This window comes from Pyxicephalus adspersus, chromosome 5, assembly GCF_032062135.1.
Source record: "Pyxicephalus adspersus chromosome 5, UCB_Pads_2.0, whole genome shotgun sequence".
Lineage (NCBI taxonomy): Eukaryota > Metazoa > Chordata > Amphibia > Anura > Pyxicephalidae > Pyxicephalus > Pyxicephalus adspersus.
The window spans coordinates 37,012,113-37,026,256 of NC_092862.1; the positions used below are offsets into that span (position 1 = coordinate 37,012,113).

At 39.1% G+C, this 14,144-nt stretch overlaps 1 protein-coding gene across 1 annotated transcript; it reads left to right on the forward strand.

The window, feature by feature from the left end:
- The first annotated feature begins 443 nt into the window (after positions 1 to 443).
- On the forward strand, positions 444 to 12,432 carry BPNT2 (3'(2'), 5'-bisphosphate nucleotidase 2). Its single transcript, XM_072411171.1, has 5 exons — positions 444 to 852; positions 6,172 to 6,334; positions 8,141 to 8,236; positions 9,769 to 9,930; positions 11,620 to 12,432. The coding sequence occupies exons 1-5, from the start codon at positions 490 to 492 to the stop codon at positions 11,886 to 11,888; spliced, it is 1,053 nt and encodes a 350-aa protein (XP_072267272.1). The 5' UTR covers positions 444 to 489; the 3' UTR covers positions 11,889 to 12,432.
- The last annotated feature ends 1,712 nt before the right edge of the window (positions 12,433 to 14,144 follow it).

Below are 14,144 nucleotides of genomic sequence, written 5' to 3' on the forward strand. Positions count from 1 at the left end.
TAAAAACGCCCCCCATCACCTGCCCCCCCCCATATCACCTGACAACAATAGGATTGCACCCCATATTACCCTGCAATAACACAGTATACAAAACAGCTGTCCCCACTTTTCCCCATCCCCCTGCAATAATACCAGTCACCCCATCACCTGTGACACTTCCCCCATTTCATCTTGCAATAATAGCAATACATTCCAATCACCTAACATTCCCTGAACCTCCCTGCAATGTCAGTGCCCCCATCACCTGTCTCCCCCATAGCCCCTACATAACTACCTGTGCGCCCTATAATAAGGACATGACACCCCAGCAGTAACCTGTCAGCCTATAATATATAAGTCACACACACATAGCCGTTTAGCTGCGAGGAGACTGACGAGCAATGCAGTTTCCCAGACTTGAAGTTTGATCCATGAATCCCCGCCCATTTCCGGTTCTCTGGTTGCCGTCACTTCCGGGTTCTGGATGGGAGCTAGCCGCTACCCTTATACATGGCACCTATGGGCATCCGGCTGTCCCCGCTGGGGGTCGGGGTCTTCTGCCTGCTGGGGCTCGGGGTTCTCTATCACGTCTACTCGGGGCTCCTGACATTTCGTATAAAGGCCTTCATGTTGGGGGATGGGGCCGGCAGCGGCGAGGGCAGCACGGTGGATCTGCGGGAGCTGCTGGCGGTGGCGGTGGAGGCGGCGGAGCTGGGTGGGGTGGAGGTGAAGACGGTACGGGAGAGCAACAAACTGAACGAGAACTCCAAAGGGAAGACCAGAGAGGGGGCGGACGACAAGATGACCCGGGGGGATCTCCTCTCCAACAGGAAGATGGCCAGCCTCATCAAGAACTCCTTCCCAGGAGTGCAGGTACGTGTATGGGGGGCAGATCGTTTATTTATATGGGGGGGAAGTATTTTATATATGTTGTTAAAACTATGTATTTGGGGGCCCCCTGGGTTTTATATTCTAACCCAAGTGTATGGGAATGATTGAAGAAGGTGAAATGCAGGTCAGTTGGAGGTTTGCTGCAGGTCAGAGGTGATGATTCCAGAAATCCTTATAACTGACTCTACATACAGCAAATTTTTTACCATTCCATTCAGCCATGGGACTTTCGATGTCCTGATTTGTGGGTTGCAAAAACAAACATTGTAATGTATTAAAGCAGAACTATAATTGCACTTCTAAAAACCCCTCAGACATGTCAGTATCACATAGAGACAGGTGATGTCCCTTCCGCTATAATCCCTCCTACCTGCCCGATCACTCCATGGAACGGTCAGTGCAATTCGGCTATGGTTGCCGGGATACGGAATGACCCAATCAGCATGGCTGAAGATCCCATGGAAGAAGGGAAGAAGAGACTGGCCCCCAGTGACAGGACAGGTGAGTATTAAAGCAGGAGATAAACCAAAAAACAAAACATCTTTACAGGTGAGAAGCCCTCGCCCCTCTGCCAACTGACTTAAATTCTGTGGCTTCCTGGCTTCTTTCTTCTTTCCAGTGCAGATGGGACAGCAGGCACAGCCATTATTTCTCCTTCCGCTCATGTCTTGCACTGCACAGGCATGGGATCGGGTGATGTGTCTTCCTAAAAAAAAGGTGGCAGATCTCACTGTGCATGCCATTCTAGGAAAGCCTCTGATGACACGTGTGCCTAAGGAGCCACCCATAGCTTCTTGCAATACGTATGCCAGGAGGGTCCCAATTTCCCCTTCTGTCTATAAAGGGGTCCTCCCAAAAGATGTTTTTAAAAAGTCATCCTTTTATATTATATTATACAGATCGCCCCCTTTTATAAAATGTGATCGTTCCGTTTTAAGAGAGCCCAACCTCTGCTGGCAGCGTACAAGAAAGAAAACAAAACCTAGTCATGCAGCATTTTATCTAACAAAGCCCTGACTTGTTTGCTTGAAGTAATGTAAAACCTTTTTTTCATTTCTGTGGAATGAAGCCAATAAACGGCCGCAAATGAAATAGGTGTTTTAGTACAGAGTTCCTGTATAGAGCTGGAGGTAGGATGAGAAAAGACACGTCCATCAAGTTCAGAAATGCTTCAAGCCCAGGAATTCAGTTGTTATAATTCCATGATCTTTCTGTATTCAGCTTCTGTGTTTACCATCACTGCACTGTTGTAGTGACAATTAGCTATATATGTATGCTAAGGGTATTATATTTATATTTGTATATATTTAGATTGTAAGCTCTTCGGGGCAGGGTGCTCTCCTCATCCTGTGTCATTGTTTGTGTCTGTTTCATTTGCAACCCCTATTTAATGTAAAGCGTTGTGTTATATGTTGATGCAGTTTAATAATATTAGGATTTTATATGTATTGTACAAGATGGGTAGGGAGTGCAAAGAAGTCCCATGTGTGTTCCCTACACTCTGTTATAGCTCCTATGGCATGGCTGGATCTCACTAGTGCAGTGCAATGGAACTCAATAGATCAATGTTCCTTAGAACTTCAGGGTTCCGTCAGAGGTTGCTGGAGGTTCTTTCTGCAATGAACAGTTTGTGCCTCCTAGATCAGTTCAAGAATTCTTCCCAATGGTTAGCAGTGTAAGAGACATTCTTCCCATAGACCACCAAACTATAATATACAGTGAGCTGTGGATATAGTAATTAACTTTTAGGTTTCCCAGGGAACCTCCTGCTATATTTCAAGGGCTCGCTCATGTTAATAAGGTCCAGAAACGCTGCACTAGACATTCATTGGTGTGCTAGGATGATTCCTAATGGTACCTCTAACACTGCAGTACAAAGAAATTGGAATTAAAAATGCAGCATGTTTGATTCAAATGAATGGCCTACCGTAACACAACATTTACCAACCCAAATGGTAATATGCTGTGTTTGTTAAAAAAAATAAATCTGAGGTATTGTGGAAACAGGCCCTCAGGATCTTTATATTGGCTGAAAACCCCTCTAGATTTTTTATATAACATATTGAAGTAGAAACTAAAAGTTGTAATAGGCTGCTAAGGAAATTGCTCTGTGTTTGTGCAGAAAAAGTTCAATGCTGTGCTGATTTTATAGATTGCACACCTGCATTTTGCCATAGGCTGCATACACATGTTCAATAATTGCCATTGGAAAGGATCTTACTATCTTACTATCCTTTCCAACGACAAAAGACCGAGAGATGCATGGAGATCCATAGTGCTCTATGGAGAGGGGAGAATGACGGAGTGGCACCCCACTACACTCTCGCCCCTTCACTTCCATTATGATTTTGTCGTTGGTCATCCATGGATCTGCCAGGACGCATCCATGGACGATGAGCACTGTACACACACCAGATTCTCGTCTGGTATCAGCCTTGAGGCGATTATTGGACGAGAATCATCTGAAGTGTGTATGTAGCCTGAAATGAATGATTCCATTTTTTGGCAGTCTGGGACACAGTAGGAGGAAAGAAAATATGTGGATGTCACGCCACTATATAGTGAGGATATATTACTCATTTAGTCGGGAGGGGGAGGGGTTTATTGATGTCAGTGCCACCGGTTACATTGGTGGTTGGAATAAACTGCTAGGAGGGGGGAGCAAGGTGAACCGACATAGCTGAACAAGTGACTTGATGAACTTCAGTGCTTCTACTCTACAATGTGAGAATTCATTCCTCCACAATACAGATTTGCAGTGAATATGATGTTATTTGCCCATAGATCAGGGCATTGCCACCTTTTAGGAAATTTATGTTTTCTAGAACATATATTCTATTAAAACCCCCATGTAACTGGATTTACATTAAAACTCCCATGTAACTTTATTTACATTATCATTTAAAAGAATGTATGAAATGAATGACAGAGCTAAAGCGCAGGAAAGTTAACCCGTTTTTTTCCCCTATAAGCGCAGAGCATGGTAATAATACAACGCTTGTGTGTGGACTCGGTTAGCCTTGCACATTCCTTTGGTCACCTATAATTACAGAAGCACCCAAAACACAGAGTATGGCTTTGTGCAGTGAAGGGTCTGATTCCTTGTTAGATAGTGATTTGTTTCTTTCTATGGTGGATTAGGTGTTTCATGCTATATACCATTTCTCTTTGTTCTGTATGTACGTGTAAATAGTTCTGTGTTTGCTAAGCACTGTACACAGTATGTTGGATGACATCTGGAGTTTGCTTTATTTGAACACATTTGTTCTGGTTGAGATGAAATGTCAAGGCCATGTTTGTTATTTATTGATGTGGCCCAGTTTCTATTGATGATTTGTACGGCTTTAGATATATTGTTTTATGTTGCCATGCAAGGACTCTTCTGCTGCGTATGTTCTTGCTGTGCTGACATTTTGGAGTTAGATAATATTGCTCAAAATGTGGTTTTATTTTTGTATCCTGCAACATAGATTTAAATTTTAAAAGGTGCAAGGGTAAATGTTCTCTACTTGCAGATCCTTGGCTGGATTAATATAGGGAGGAGGTCATTTCTCTGGTTATGTAGAATTGTATGATACTGGAATACCTTGACAATCCCAGTGCACCCAGAGAACAGCCATTCACCACCAAGAAGAGACAAAAACTGTTAGGTAGAAACAGAACACCTGTCTGTTCCCGGGCGTATAGCAAACTGCAGATGCCCAGGAGAGAAGGATAAGCAACTGCACAGCCAAAACATACTAAAATGGTTCCCAAACTTCTCCCATGCAAACATTTGGGACTGTGGTTAAGCCTCCAGCAGAATTATGCAGTCAATGGGTCTGAAATGGCCCTTAGTCGGAGGATGTTATGTTGCTCAGCCAAGAAGGTTTGTTTGTTCCATACATGTAGTGTAAACGTAGCAGAAAATACTGTTATGTGGTCTCATTATTAATATTATTAATATTAATAAACAGTTTTTATATAGTGCCAACATATTACGCAGAGCTGTACATTAAATAGGGGTTGCAAAAGGAGGGGAAGCAGCATACAATAGGAGGGGAGATAATATTGGTGGGTGAGTAGTGTGGGGGTTTTAAGAGACAGAAGACGGCCGTAGGGTAAGACGAGTTTAAAAAGATGACTCATTGGGGGAGAAAGAATGATTTTTGGATAATTGAAACATCTCCTGAACCCCTGCTTAGTTTACTTAAATCGAAATAAAAGCATTAAAAGTATACACTGTATTCTCCCCAGAATTTTTTTTTAAGCTGGGTGAAAAGATGATGTGGGTGGGTAGTGGCAGCTGTATTGTGACCCAACTCATCAGTAACCACCCAAAGACAGGTGTTTACTGAAAAGTGCTGGGTGGTGCGGCCGACTAAAAGAGGCTGGGGAGAACACTGATACTATATACACAGATTACATTTGTATCTGCTATGCTGACATGTGTGCACTGACCCAAAATATGGGGGATAGTAAAACTAAATAATTTTTTTTTTTTTTTCCGGATAGAGTGATGACAGGTTTGTGCTGCTGTTAGGTTTTTATTGCTGATAATTTGTATTGTTTGTGTTGCTTACCCACAGTTCATGTAGGGTGTGATTATCTTATCATTTGCTCACATAAAGCTACAGGCATCACAAATTGAAGTTTCAGGACCTTGTCAGGATCTCATTCTTAGTCTAGGTACACAGGTGCAATAATTATTGTTAGAAAACGAACGGTTGACAGATCAACAATTCATTATTTTTTTGAACAATCGCATAGTGCACAATTCTGTACATGCTTTATGATACAATCATTCAAAAATAATTCACCAATAATGTACACACACTAGATACAATCGTTTGAACGATGCAGGAAGTGACGTGTACTGGAGAAATTGTACCGCAGAACCATCCACGATCACCGAATGACCGTACACACAATGGATAGCGAACGATTGTCGCCCAATCAGATCCGCTGGAGCGCTTGTTCGTTTCCAGCGACATTCCTCGTTAATCGGTGTCATTGTGCACTTTTTTTGTTAACGATTATCTGAGGATCGGTTGTTAATTGTTCGTCTCCAACGACAAATATTGCACGTGTGTACATGGCCTTATACTCCTACATACTTCCAGCCATTGTTTGTTATGAATAAGGAGGGAAAGGTTTCAAATGTCTATTCATCTGGCCATTTACTATACATTATGATTATGCAATGCACTGTAGATTTACCAAAACTGTAACATAATTGTATTTAATTTGAATTTAAATTGTAATCCATCCAAATGGCTTGCATTTCATATATCTAAATCTAAATGTTTTATTCTGTTTAAGGTAAACACTGAAGAACATCTTGATGAAGCTGATAAAGAGTCAATATTCTGGGATCGGAAAATTCCAGATGAAATTAAAGAAAAAATTCAGAATCCAAAATTAGTTCCCTCAGAAAGTATTACTGTGTGGATAGATCCACTGGATGCAACACACGAGTATACAGGTATATATGTAATGTATAAATGTACTATATGTACTCCAGTATAAGCCATTTCAATTAGAGCTGAGGTACATCAAGCAGAAAGAAAAAAAGCTTGTCTCGAGTATGGCTAGGTTAGAAAATCACTGTGTGCCCTCAAACAAGCGCTGTACATACATTGCCATTTTGTTCTATGAAGAGGGGGGCAGTGAGATCAAGCGAGCTGCAACCTGCTGCGTTCTCCTCGCTTCACCTCCATTGCGGTCGTCAAACTTCTGTCATTCATGGATCTGCCACAAATGGTCCATGGACGACCTCTGTACACATGTCAAATTCTTGTCCAGGACGAGCCTGACAGCTGGTATCAGCCGAGAATCATCATCTGACACCTTACACACCTGTACTTATCTGCTCTGCCAGTCACAGACCCGGCTCCCAGTTTTCCATCTCCACATGTTGTAATGACATTACTTTAGGATGGGAAGGAGCTGAATCTGAATCGGATAAGTAAATACAGATGTTTGTAATTTATTGCTTCCCTGCTGCACTGAGCTACTACTGAGTGGAAATGGTGACAGGAGAGGAATTGAGTGTAAAGAAAAATTTTTATAGAAAAGTTAGTGGGCTGCAAAAATTTGGCTTATACTCAAGTACATACGGTAACTGAATACTTTTCAGTTGATAAAATGTTGCATTCCACTTCCATCTATGCTTTACTGTTCATGACATCAAATGTTCCATCGTGTATGTGTACAGAGGGCATACTATTGTCTATCTGACCCTTAAAGGGAGGGTCTGATAAGGTGTTTGCGTAAAAAAGTGTATTGTTTGAATATAAAAGAAATCTATCCTATGCAGACTGGGATCTCTGACTTTGATTTGACTACTTCATTCAGTGTCCTAAAACCAAAAAAGGCAATTTGTATTTTCAGAATCCTTTTTTAGAAAAATTTTTAGACCCAGAGAAAAACTTAAAAAATTAGGTCTCTGGCAACCCCTGCTAAAATGAATTATTGAGTGGTCATTGGAATAATCCCCTTTACGTTGTTGATTTATGACTGTGTCCCTCCAGTGATCAGAATGCCAGTCGACTGAAAAGATCTTTGGCGTCATGCTGCTGGTTCTGCCCAGTGGCATTATATCTGATACCATACAGGCACCATCCAAAGCAAGGTGAATCCGACACAACTCATGAGTCCGATAGAAGACATTGAAATAATATTGGGTTTCTGCAAAACCCTGGTTGAGTATGGGGTCTCCAGAACATTTTATTTTCAGGGCTGCTGTAATGGGAATAGACCATTTTCTGCTCTGTTTCTCTAGGCATTATAAACAATTTTTGAAATCTGTATAATAAATGGTTTATCCTATAAATGTGGGTCATGGAATCAGTCATGTACATGAACTGTGACAGACCTACAATTAAATGTGTAGTACTTTTCTCTGGTTACTCACTAATAAAAATATAGTTATACTTCTATTATATTTGGAGCCCATTTAGTGTAAAAATATGGCCATTGTTACTGATAAACACTAAATGTAGCATTTCACTGAACAGGGTTTCAGTTTTTGTATATTTCTGTTGGGGTTGCATTGTAAGGCCATTCAGCAAACATTTTGTGATTGCTGATAAAAAGATCACAACGTAGTTCTTTTCAAGTTACTATCTATAAAGTGACCAACAAACACACAGTGAAGTATTCTTTCCACTTCACATTGTCTTTGGTTTATCTATGAAAGTAAATGTAGTGTTTTTATTCTTTCTGAAATATTTTCTCCTAATAACTCTTAAATGGATATCTTTTTTTTTTTTTTTTTTTTTTTTCCCAGAGAACCTTGTTAACTATGTTACAACTATGGTATGTGTTGCTGTGAATGGAAAGCCAGTTATAGGAGTAATACATAAACCTTTCACCCAATATACTGGTAAGTAATGTTCGTTTTTTTTTTTTTTTTTTTTTTTGATGTTTGTACCTGACTGTGACTTGTTATTGGCATGCATCAGTAATACAATCCCTGTGAGAAACAAAGATGAGCTTATCATTTATTATTAAATTATGAGCTCATATGTGTTACTGATCTGCACTAGCAGGGCTGTTCAGAGTAGTGTAAATGTTAGAACAAGATGGACATAAAATCTATACATTGGCTGGCAAAACAGCTACCTCAAATGTACTTAATTTGGGTATTTAGCTTGGTTTGCTTGGAGTTTAGCATTAACTGCACTGCAAAACGCTTGCAATTGTAATGTGTATAAATGGTGTAATTCAAAGGATTAAAAGCCAATGGTGATCAGGCAGGTGGGAATGCTTATTGCAGAAGGGATATCGCCTTTCCCATTCAGCAAAGAACCCCTGCATGATCACAGATGTTTACATTTACCTGTCTACATTTCCTACATGTTAAAGTTTACATTTACATCATCTTCTGGCACTAGCTATATGAAAATAGAGGAATGAAAAAAAATATAAAATATATATATATATATATATATATATATATATATATATATATATATACACACACACACATACACTGCAGTACTACCTTTGGACTTTCTCTGATGAATCTCATTATCATAAATGACATACCCTTCACAAGAGGGGAACATCAAACTGACAGTTCTTTACGCAATTTACTAATCTTCATTTATTTGATTAGGAGAATATGGAGGTAATCTCCCTTCTCAGTTCTGACATATAGCATAGTGCTGTACAATGAAACACTGAGCTAGACCCATCAGTCTCTGTACAAAGGAGCTGACACTAATGTCCCCCCACAGTCACACACTAATAAAAGTAAAATCAGCTTTGTTCCAGCTCTAGACATTGAAGCTAGTTGTGCCCTTGAGCCTTAACCATCCTACTACCGGGTGGCTTCAAGGTTGCTGGGTGGCCACTGTCAGGTGAGACAATAAAAGTTTGAAAACTTTTACTTTTGATAAACTTTGTAGTTTCTAGTGTCTTTCTAGTGACACACTGGTATGCCAATTATGCTAGATTGTGGATTTCCGTACAGTCTTCGGCAGATGGTCTGCAGGTAGAGGAAGGTGGTAGAACTTGGAAGGAGACCGTTCTAGTTAACAAGGAAGTATTTTTCTCAGGAAAGGTGATGTGCTCAAAATTAATGCCTTCTTTATTAAGATAATTCAGTTTGTACAATTTAAATTATATTCTGAATCGGATATCCCCAGGTTATTCATGAGAAGTTTTTTTTTTCCCTCTTTGGCTGCACTCTTCTCTCAACATTGTATTCATCTGTATGATTAGACTTCCGTTTCCATTGGGGCAGTTAGTGCTGTACATCATTGCAGAGTAATATACTTGTATTCGTGTGTCTTTTCTTACAATATTCATTGTAATATTCAATTTATATCATTGATTACTATATTTACTGCCTTTATCTATACCTCTCAGCTAGTGTAAAGAAGCAACATCTTTTTTTTTTTTCTTTTATAGCATGGGCAATGGTAGATGGAGGTTCAAATGTAAAGAGACGGGCATCATATGATGAAAAAAGTCCAACAATCATTGTGTCTAGGAGTCACTCTGGAAAAGTCAAAGAAGTGATCCTCCAAACTTTTGGCAATCAAACTAAAATCATATCGGCTGGTGGATCAGGTTTGTAGAAAATTTTGGTTTTATTTTTTTATAAGTGAGTTTAGGAGTCTCTGTCCCTAATTTACCTGTATGATAGTAATAACAATAGGTCTGATTTATTAAAGCTCACCAAGGCTGTGGAGGATACATTTTCATCAGTAAAGCTGGGTGATCCAGCAAACCTAGAATGGATCTGGCCCAGGATTCAAAAAATTTGCTAGCAAATGGCAAATTACTTTGAAGAAATCCATTCGAGGTTAGCTTGATCACCCAGCTTCACTGATGAAAATGTATCCTCCACAGCCTTGGAGAGCTTGAATGATTCAGACCCAATGTATCTACATTTGGCATTGATTCTCCTACATTTGTCTTTTAATGTGAACGCATTTCAGATGCTTTCACTGTGATTTTTTTGTACTAATCAAAGAGAACAAAATGCTTTCAGTAAAACAGGATGAAATTATGGTGTCCCTTCAAGACTGTACAATTGTTTAAAACTATGATTGCTTTTAATGCGTATGATGAATAAAGGTCTTGCTGATGGACCTCATCAGAAATCTAAACGTTTTGGTCCTCTTTTTTTAGAAAATAACATCCCTTGCCCAGCCACTCTTACCAATGGATGTAAATTATTATTAATTTTTTATTTTTACAGAGCATACAGAACAAAATATTTAGGAGTATAAAATGTACAGCAGTAAGGATTGGATAATAATGAACAGTAGTAGAAGAGTACAACAAGGAATTTATAGAGTGCAGGGGTCAGGGTCCTGTACTTCTCTGGCTAAATCGCCGCTGCAAGTATTCAGCTGGTTGAAGGGAATATCTGTTTTTCATGCCTCGTGGAGTTTGGGGGGGGGGGAGGGGATTTCACATACATCTAGGAAGAAGTGTAGTATCGGAGTTTGGTGGGAACAATGCGCTGGGTGCCCATAATTTTTTTTTTTTTTGTAAGTCATAGTCTTAGATACATATGATTTATTGTATACCAGTGTCTACATTTTAAATACACATATACAAGAAACACATTGCAAATAATGGATATGATCAGTTAAAGAACTGAACAGCTTTTAACCCCCCTGGCATTCTAATTATGTCCGTTTTTTTTGTCAAAGGCGGTATGTTTTGCATGCAAATTTGTTGTTTAATATTTTAGGCCTGTAATTCTTAGGAATAACTTTAATATAAATTATATTAAAAATAATTTTATAAATATAATTTATTTTTTTAAAAAGCAGATTACAATGTAATTTGCTTTTAAATTTCCCGCCATGCCTCAGCTGCCTACAGAGGCCTCATGCATCACATCGATCATATGGGGGATGTGATGCAGAAGCCGGCTGGGGATCGCTGAGTACGCCACTGGTTCGAGAGGAGCAGGTATGACTTTTTTTCTATCCCGAGTGTGGCTCGAGGTTACTGCTTTTAGTATGTAAAATTCACCCCGAGCCACACTCGGGAATACCACCAAGGCAGTTAAAGCCAATCAATGGTGTTACTTTGAATTTCAAAGCACCATACCTAATATAGTAGCCTAAGCAGCTCTGCAACATGTTAAAATGTTATACCAGGAAAGCAAAGTTTCCTTTGCTAATAAGAACTTTGCATCATCTCGAATATCTGTACTTTACCATCAGGCACCGGCCAGTAAATGTGTGTCGCCTATTGAAGTTATCAGACATTTTGAATAATTTATTTCTTTTCTTCAAGGTTATAAAGTTCTTTCTTTGCTCGATGTGACGGGAAATGAAAAACAAGAAACAGCTGATATATATATTCATGTCACCTATATCAAGAAATGGGACATTTGTGCAGGAAATGCTATACTGAGTGCACTGGGTGGTCAGATGACTACTCTTAAGGGAGAAGAAATCATTTATACTGGACTAGATGGAAATGAAGGAGGATTGCTAGCAAGCATCGGAGTGGATCACAATGCACTTGTTGAAAAGTTAGCTTCAAAAATATCATCTGATTAAAAAAAGGAAGCAAAAATCTAAGAGAATGACACTATACCTTAAGACTTGATGCGTGTTTACAGGAACTGGATCGGAGTCTATGGTTGGACTGTCAGTACAATTTGGTGTATCCAAAACTGAGTACTTGACTATTTTTCTGCTGTATAATTCTGAGTTTGTACAGCTCAGAAGCCAAAATGACCGCACTTGTTTCAAGAGACTGTACATTGACTGTGTTAAAAAAAATAGTATTGACTTTGGAAAATGTGTGATTTAACAAAGTGTTCATCTATTAAGATTCTGCTTTGAAGATCTATTGGTGAAAGCTAAAATCTTATTTTAAGTAAAACATGACTTTTTTTTTCCACTCCAGCCTTCTCAGTAATATTATTAAAAAGAATAATAAAAAGCACAATGTGTTGCTGCTTTTTGCCACAGTAAATGTTTGAATATAACTGCAAATGTATTTTTGATAAATCTTTGGTTTAAGAAGTTTAGGAATGTAAAGACCTATGGCTAGTGCCCCTGCCCTAGCCACTTCAGTTCAATAAACTGTGACACCCCACTATTTCTCTACAAGGTTTTATGATTTGATGATTGTTCCTTGAATACGAATGTGCAGTCAGAGCTTGATTTTCATTTCCATACTCGACAGGCACACAACTATTGGCAGCAAAAGCAACACACACCTTCTGCACACATTGTGTTTTCTTTCCTATCTTGGCTTATACATTTCTGATGATGTGTAAGTAAGCTGTCAGGTGGGTGGAGGACCAAACCTTTTTCATGTACCAACTTTCAGAAAGCCTATTTGTTTCTAGAATTATCTGTAGGTTGCGGCAGTTCTTCCAGCACGGTGGCAGTGTATATGAATGCTCCGACACCTTATAATGTCACTTTGGAGAAATTTGGCTGAATACCATTTTAGTACGTCTCTGCAATACCTCTCTCTCTCTCTCTCTCTCTCTCTCTCTCTCTCTCTCTCTCTCTCTCTCTCTCTCTCTCTCTCGTTTATCAAACTCTCTTCCCACCCTTTGCCCTGTCTGTTTTATAGGAATGCCTTTACGACACTTTTCGCCTTCTGCAGCTTGCTGAGTTTAACTTTACATTCTGTACTTAAAAACTTTAATTTTTTGATGACCCATCTCTCTTCTGTTTTTTTTTTTTTATTTATGGCTCTGTCAGACTTCTTCCTACATTCTAACTTTAGATTCAAAGACTTATCACTTCAAATTTAGTTTATAATTAGGAACGCAATGGCTAACTGTAGAGAACCAGGTTTGTAGTTGTAAGGTCTTCAGATCAATTCCCTGTAACTTCCATAGCTACCAATGTCTGAGTAACTCAAGTACAATTTTGAATTCGCCTAAATATAGACAAAGTAGCTAACAGTGAAGCAAAGTTTTTCAAATTTGCTTTACCAATACTTTTGTGTTGTCATTACTGTTTAGCTGTGGTACAAATGCCAACGATCTTCATGAATAGGCCACAGTGGCTTGTGTTTTGGAACAATGGTTTGTAAAATGCACAGCTGTCCTATCCAACGATGCCAACCATTGAGTACTAAGTAGGCTTAAGAGGCTATTCTTGCCAATATTGTTTTTGTTTTCTAATTCTCGTTTTATATTTTTTATGTTACTATGTAAATTGTAAGCCATATGTGTGCGGCCTTGTTGGGGGGATAAACATTTTGTAAATTGTAGGAATAGCATTTTAACTTTGAGGGTTTGAGTCTTCGTCATCACTGGCCTGGTAACTCGGGTACAAATGTTAATTAGATTGTTGCTGTTACAATAGACGCAGGGGACCTCACACACCATCTCTCTTTTTGATATATCATCTTGTTATTCTGAATTCCCCAGTTCTCTCTGCCTTGTTCATTTCTCTTAATTTTGTTCATCCATTATCTGAAGCCTCCATTCACTTCTCCCTAATTGCCTTCATGTACTGGAATTTATTGAAAAATAGCTCCTATTCCTCGCTATGAAGTGTTCCCCGTGCCTAAACACAAATATTATATATGCAGCTGCATTTCAAACTTTTCTTCTTTTGTGCAATTCATTGTGGATCCATGGGACAATGTTTGTTCTATTTTCTCACTGTACAGGAAGTCACAAGCACACTGCTATTTATAAAGCCAGTATGTTTTGAAGTTAGTGAAAACAAATTGAATCTAAGGTGTGCTAAGCATTAATATAATTCATTTTTTTTGTTTGGGCTTAGATACATTTTACCATTCTGTCTGTCATTTTAAAGTTCCAAAGAGCACAAGGCTGT